General features: G+C 48.9%; 1 protein-coding gene across 1 annotated transcript in view; it reads left to right on the forward strand.

The window, feature by feature from the left end:
• relch (RAB11 binding and LisH domain, coiled-coil and HEAT repeat containing) overlaps nt 1–7,735 on the forward strand; it is a 64,848-nt gene that overhangs the window by 1,990 nt on the left and 55,123 nt on the right. The window contains 1 exon segment of the mRNA XM_062521728.1: nt 5,121–5,210. Coding sequence (XP_062377712.1) covers nt 5,121–5,210 — 90 coding nt within the window.

Below are 7,735 nucleotides of genomic sequence, written 5' to 3' on the forward strand. Positions count from 1 at the left end.
TGAATGATTTACGGGTTGATTGACTGATGCATCTTTTATTGGTGGTGCACTTTGCTGCCATTGTTGTTATTTTGTCTTGGTGTGTTTTCCCCTGCCATAATGCACCTTGATGAAGGGCTTGTTTTTCATGTGGTCTGCTGTGGATTACCTGGTGCGTGACTTTTGAACAGGCTGGTTGTAATCCCTGTACTGTATTTATTTGATCGTGTTTAATTGTACAGAGTAGTGTGTGTGTGTGTGTGTGTGTGTGTGTGTGTGTGTGTGTGTGTGTGTGTGTGTGTGTGTTTCCTGTCATCGCTAACTGAATATGTGCCTGGCTGACAGGACTAACAGAATAACTTCGGTGTAAACATTGAGCTCTGGTCTCTGTTCCTAGTCACCCCCAGTGAGACTACTCAAAGCCCGATGAAAAATAAGGTAGTAGGCAGTTGGCAAATTCAAATGCAGTGCTGCATTGAGGATGCAACCGCAGCTGGCTTGACTGAGTAGCAGTTCCTCGGTGAGGTCAAGCCAGGTAAATGAGTGTCTGAGGTGCCGCCCTATCAGATGATCCCTTTTATAGTCCAGCTTTGAGGATGAGGTAGCGATGCTGAGCACATGACCTGTAGTGCACACTAATTATGACACTCCTCCACTAGAGTATGCACTCTCTTAGTTTAGCACACACGGGGACATATCTCCTTTACGTTAGAATTACTTATTAAGTACTTACTTACTATTAGACTCATTTGATATGGCCACCACTCTCTTAGTTTAGCACAGACAGAGACATATCTCCTTTACATTAGACCTACTTAGTAAGTACTAGGTATGTCTAGGTATGAATGAAGTTTGAATGAGTGCAGGTCATTAATAGGCTAAACCCCTTGAGGTGGCCTACCTCATTTTCGATTGGGGTCCTTACACACACACACACACACACACACACACACACACACACACACACACACACACACACACATATATACATACAGAGAGAGAGAGAAAAACAGTGCAGTGCACAAGACAAGATAGCTGGCCAGCAGCCCCCATTGAAGGTAGCGGTCTCCAGCCGTCCCCACATCTGTTGCTGTGAGGGGAGGGGTGGGGAGGGGGGGGTGCAGCTGATGCAGATGGCCCCTGTCCAGCCGCCTGGCCTCGTGACGCACGCGTCTCATTGTCTCTGCCGCTCAAGGAGGAGGCACCAGGTGTGTGCACCTGCTCTTTAGAACCGAGGGACTATGAATAGAGTTGAATAGTTATGATGAGCGTGTGCTCTTTAGAACCGAGTGAATATGAATAGAGTTGAATAGTTATGATGGGCGCCAGTAGGCCTCTTCCACTGAGGATGGACGACTGAGATGAGATCATGAGAGACAGAGATAGAAAGACACAGAGTGAGAGAGAGAGAGAGAGAGGAAGACAGACAGAGAGAGCTAGAGAGAAAGAAAAAACGGTAGATAGATTAAATTGTTTCTTATTTTTTAGATTTATTTATATTTCTTTTTTATGAATGATTCACTGACTGGAGAGCACTTTAAATATCATTGTACCTCTAACAATGACAATACAGATCTATTCTGTTCTATTCTAGATAAAAAGAGTTCTAGAGAGAGGCTTCTGTGCTCATGTATTGATAGATGGATAGATAGATAGATAGAAAGACTGCTAGAGAGAGGGTTCTGTGCTCATGTATTGCTAGATAGATAGATAGAGAAATAAATAGAAAGATAGAGTGTTAGAGAGAGGGTTCTGTGCTCACGTTTTGCTGCTGAGCCCTGTGGTGATGGGGAGTGATGCAACACGACAGGCTCCTGTGTGGCAGGCTGCCGAGGGCCGGCAGATGGGAGCAGGGCTCCTCCAGGCTATTGTGTCGACCTTTAAACAGGATGCTGAGAAGAAGCTCCCTCCACGTCCCCCATATACGATATCCCTTCCCCTCCACAGCAGGGCGCGCTGGCTGAGAGACATGCAGAGCTGGCTTTGTGTTTGGAGATGGAGCTGTGGAGGGACACGTTGTGTCATATGATGTGGTGTTGTGTCTAATGTGACACTTTATTAAAATGCACACGTACTGTACGCACACAAGCAGTGAAGTCACGCCTACACCATGATGCATGGGAGTGTGTGTACAGTTTGACCAGAGCAGCTGCTTTACAGTGTCATACCCTTTGTCTCTCTCCTGTGTTCTCAGTCATTGTCTGACTGATCCAGGAGGCTGGGTTGGACACTGTTGGTTGGCTAGCCTGGAATTGTGTGCGTTTAGGATGTCTTGATATTGTGCTATCTATTCACATTAACCTTGAGAGGAGATGTGTGTGTGCAGCCCTGGGTTTGTGTGATTTGATTTGGGCTGACAGAGACTGGACCTCCCAGGGTGCTAAGTCATTAGCGACACTACTGTTGTTTTATTCTGTTCACAATCCTCTGGTGGACTTATATTCACATGATGCTCCTCTGGGATTCGGTGGATTCATTTCTCAAGATGATTCTGTTTTAGTACAGTTACGGTTATTCACTCTGTGTCGTGGCTATTCTGTAGTGATCAGGAGGAAGATGGGACTTTAGTATGAATGGTTGTAGTGATCAGGAGGACTTTAGTATGAATGGTTGTGTCTGTTTGACCTTGTAGAGTAGCTGTTGTTTGGTCACACCACTATCAGAGCTACTGGGAATGTCCTGCACAAATTCCTGAAATAGTTTAACATGGGCCCGCCATCTAAAATCCTCCTCAGCCGTATAGTCCACATTGTGCTGTAGGCTACGACAGCCTTAGGCTTAGTCACATTCTGACAAGTCATGCTTTACAAGCATGTTCTCATAGTGTTCTCATCAGAGCTTTATTGCCTGGTTAAAAACACAAAAATACAACCACGTGATATTTTTTATTTTTTGTATTAACCCAGCTACTCTCACTACCTGTACAGTAGTATGTGACAAGCCTAGAATCAGACTGGAATAATATAGCGAAGTCTCTTCTCGTGTAGCACTCATAATGGGGCTAGTTTCCCCATTGGGTGATGAGGACACTACAGGGCAGATCTGGTCAGTGTGGATGTGGGCCGTGCCCTGGTCCTCTGATCTCGTTTATTCTGGAGGGTGTTTTTCTGTTCTCCTGGCAGCAGATCTACCGTGAGAAAGGCCATCAAAAGAAAGTAGGCTAGGAGGTGAAAAGTCCAAATGTGTGTTAAAAGTGCCTCCGTGTCCCTGTCGACCTGTTTGACAAGAAGCCTATTGAGCTGAGGCTGTGCTGTGCTGTGCTGTGCTGTGCTGTGCAGACTAGCAAGCCTCCCTGAGAGCCTTCTCCATTCAGCTCACGCCCAGCCCAGAGAATAAAGGGAGGTCCTGGCAGCGTGGGCGGTGGACACACACACACACACACACACACACACACACACACACACACACACACACTCTCCCCTGGTGACCCGGCACGGCACACCGACACCCTGGCCGCCTCACATCAAAAGCAGCACCCCCCCCCACACACACACACACACACACCCAACCCCTTCAGCACCCATTGGCTGAGAAGGTGCCACTGTCACACGACACTTGACAGGGTAAGCCTGCCCGTCGTCATGGAGACGAGAGGGTCACATTTCCATGGCTGGCTGTTGGTTGGGACGCAGCAGCCTACCTGACCCCGCCTCAGAGCACGCCGGCCACCGCATCAGTCCAGCACAGCTCTGCTCTGGGTCCACTGGACCTGTTCTGCTCAGGCAAGGGGGGGCAGGAGAGTGGGAGCGTTGTGTGGCCTCTCCACACCTCTCTCCTCTCCTCTCCTCTCCTCTCCTCTCCTCTCCTCTCCTCTCCTCTCCTCTCCTCTCCTCACCTCCCTCTCCTCTCCTCTCCTCTCCTCTCCTCTCCTCTCCTCTCCTCTCCTCTCCTCTCCTCTCCTCTCCTCTCCTCTCCTCTCCTCTCCTCTCCTCACCTCTCCTCACCTCTCCTCTCTGCACTTCTCCTCTCCTCTCCTCTCCTCTCCTCTCCTCTCCTCTCCTCTCCTCTCCTCTCCTCTCCTCTCCAGGGCTCAGCCCTCAACATGTGATCCATATTCATTACGCAGGAATCTCAGGCCCTTTTGTTGGGCTGTGAGCGGAATAAAGAGAGGGGAGGGGGGGGGGGGGCACAGCAACACTAACTAACTAGGCTATCTGTTCGAGCTCTTCCCACAATTAGACTAGCCCCAAAAATGGGAGCCCAACGCTTTTGTTGGAGTAAGGGCGTTCTGAAACGCTACTGTGCTCAAGAGAAGACCAAAGCACTGCCCTGCTGGTGTCCCTTAGTGTGTGTTGAGTGAACCACAGTTGAGAGAATGAAGAATGGAAGCATTAGGACTTTTTAATGGGCGTCAGCATTCAGACTATTTTTTAATGGGCATCAATGTTAAGTCTACTTTTGAATGGGCAGCAGCTAGGCCTTCAAGAGCCTTCACTGTTACCCTCTTGTTTTGTTGATTGAGTATGCCTTGTGCTCAGCTCGTGACAGAGGACGAACACACACACACACACACACACACACACACACACACACACACACCCTGCTGATGAGACAGATGGAAGAGTGTTTGCGCTGTGTGTCCGCATTCCAGTAGACCTCAGGCCTGTGGGGTGACAAACGGAGGGCCTGCAGCAAACACTACATCAGCAACACTCTCTTCCTTTATCAGCCCAGCCCCAAAATACCCCCCCCCCCCTCCAGCAGCCCAGCCCCAAAATACCCCCCCCCCCCCCAGCAGCCCAGCCCCAAAATACCCCCCCCCCCCCCCCCCCCCAGCAGCCCAGGCCCAAAATACCCACCCCAGCACCCACCCCACAGCCCTTCCTGCCTGGCGCCTCTACTGACAGAGGGCTCTGGAGGTGTCTGCTGTGTGTCTCTTCACAGGAATGTGTGTTCAGCATCTTGTGTGTGTGTGTGTGTGTGTGTGTGTGGTTTCATTTGCGTATGAGCGGGTGTTTTTTTTGCTGACGTACATATCCCATATCAAAGTGTGTGTGAATACAAACACACAAGTGTGTGTGTTTATGCAAATGCATGTGTGTGTGTGTGTGTGTGTGTGTGTGTGTGTGTTTCTGAGCTCTTCCTAGGAAAAGCCATGCTAGCACACCGATAGTACTGAGATGTCCTCCTTCCGTTTACAGATCGTGCCGGAAGCATCAGCACCTTGGACTCGCTGGACTTTGCCCGCTACTCCGATGACGGCAACCGGGAGTCGGACGAGAGGGTGGCAGGTAAGCAGGCCCCTCTGCCACGCCACACGCCAGCTGGGCACCGGAGGGCACCGCATGGCAGGGACCGAGTTCCAAGCGACGCCACCTTAGTTGGCACACCAGAACGTCCGTGGCATCACATTGCAGTTTACCCATCAAACCATTAAGGAAGGGCTACTTCTTAGTGCTTCTTCTAGAGGTTACGGCCTTGCTTTTGAAAAGTGATTGTTAGAGGCAGAAGTTAAATTGGGCCTCACCCGCAAGACACCGGCCGAGATCTGGCCCTTAGCCTGGCAGTTGTTCTTACACTTTCTCAACTCGACACTTTTCTCGTTCTTAGTAAGTAACAATAAAACACATACAGTATTTGTCAGTGGGCAGAGTGAGGCTTAGCGATTCCATTATAGGATGAATGACGAACAGAACTTTTGCGCCAAGATACAAGCTTTTGGGACAAGCTGACAAGTGTTTGTTCAGATCGTCTCTTGACCCAGCACGTATGTAAATCCCACAGCTTTACGCGCTTGTGGTTTGAGAGGAATATCAGAGTAGCTCCATTTACTCTGATGAGGCAAATCGGCTTTGGCCAACCAATTTATAGCTATAACGTTAGTATGAAACCCACGAAAGGACGAGTATCAGGTTAACATTCACGAGGGTTGATCATCTGCAAACGATTAGTGGTCATTGATGGGAAAAAGTCGAGTTGAGATCCCTGTGGCCAGAAGAGTTCACCCCAAAATGGGATTCTTCTCAAGAGCCCTGTGGAGCCCCAACGTATTGACCGGCCAGCCCACAAGAGCTGCGTGCCAATTCAGCACAGCACACTAGAAACTAAAGCCTGAAGGCCTAGCGCTCCTCATCCAGCACTGGGAGCTAGCGGGTGTGTCCTCCTGGGTGATTGGCACACATACAGTACAGTAGAGGCGCCGAGGATAACAGCTCCGTTTCAAATGAATGGATGTTGCGCAAATGAGAAACTTGTTAGGATTATCCGACGCCTTAGAGCCAGGCCTAGGGCCCCGGCCGGCGCTGCCTTGTAGTCTCGTTCCATTTTTTACACGTCTCATTTCCGCCCCTGAGGAGAGCCGTTAATGGATGCTGGAAATCTTGCAGACACCAAACGAGAGCGTTTTGTCGCCGAGCAGAGCGGCGCTTTGTGTTTCCGCAGCTCCGAACAGCCCGATAGACCCAGCAGACATGTTAGCTCACAAGCTCCGAAATGACCCAGCAGACAAGCTCTGCTCCTGTAAATGACCCAGCAGACACGCTCTGCTCCTGTAATGTTTATCAGTGCAGGCACCACGGTGGTGATTCGCTATCTTTGACCTGCAGAGTGGGCAGCTTATCTTGACCAAATAAAGGGTGTAGATTTCAGCCAGGGCCCATGGCTGATAATTGAGTATTATCTTAATGCTTGTTATGAATAAATGAAATGAAAGTAGCCAATAACCAACGCCGACATCAATACATGACATTTTGCATGAAGGTAATGTTTTGCTTTGTGTGTGGATATGATTCAGTTCTTTTATGTGTGTATGTTTAAATATCTTCATTGAAAAAAAAACAGTATGAATTGCAGGAAGATTTTGATCCAGTTTATTATTTAATGTATTCACAGTTAAAAGTATTTTTGAAATGCAGAGAGGTGAAGAGGAATGTGTGAGTGTGTGTGTGTGTGTGTTGAGGGCGTTAGCTGGGTAAGTAGCAGGCGACTTCAGGAACCGTGCAGCAGAGAGAGCAGCGAGCGTTAGCGTTAGCGTTAGCGCGAGCCGACTCCTCGTGTTCTCGCTCGAGCGCTTGGCCGTTGTCTGACTCCGGGTTTTCTGGCTTTCTGATGGTTATCAACCCCAGTGTTGCTTTTGCCAAACCGCTGGACCACACACACCCGTCCAGGCTAGCAGTGACCCCTCCTCCTCCTCCTCCTCTTTTTCATTTTGCTTTTTTCTCCCTTTTTTTTTTAAAGAAATTCTTGCTTGTTCTTAAGTTGTGCCATTTGTTGAGCTTGCATTGTGTGCACTCTTGACCTTTTGACAAACCTGCGAGGCCTCCCCAACCAAACGGACAAACCGTATCCCCACCTTTCTGTCTTGAGTGGGGCGTTTTTGGGGGGTACAGAGCATAGACGTGACTTACTGTCTCCCCATGACCTGAGCCTTGTGGCGTGGGCCGTTTAGTGGAACTGCTTCAGTCCTCCACCGTACGCAGTGTTTCACAAAGGTCAAAGGTCACTTGTGCACACCATGCAACGTGTCCTCAGCTCTCCATGCTTCTTTAGTGTGTGTGTGTGTGTTTTCTTTTTGTCCTTTTTTCTAAATCAAACATGATTTAAAGAGCTAGCAGGATTGCTGTGTCCTACTGCGCTTGTTCCGTAGGAATAGAGGACAGACGATATGTCGATAAGTGTCGATATGCAGCGCGATTAGCCATATAGTGGTAGCAGCAACAGCTACCTTAATCTACGATGATAACAGCCTGTTATGACCAACTAAGTGTTGATGTACGGATGTGGCCAGAGTCAGTCTAATCTTTTAACAACAAACTAA

The sequence above is a fragment of the Sardina pilchardus genome, chromosome 19 (genome assembly GCF_963854185.1).
Source record: "Sardina pilchardus chromosome 19, fSarPil1.1, whole genome shotgun sequence".
Classification (NCBI taxonomy): Eukaryota; Metazoa; Chordata; class Actinopteri; order Clupeiformes; family Clupeidae; genus Sardina; species Sardina pilchardus.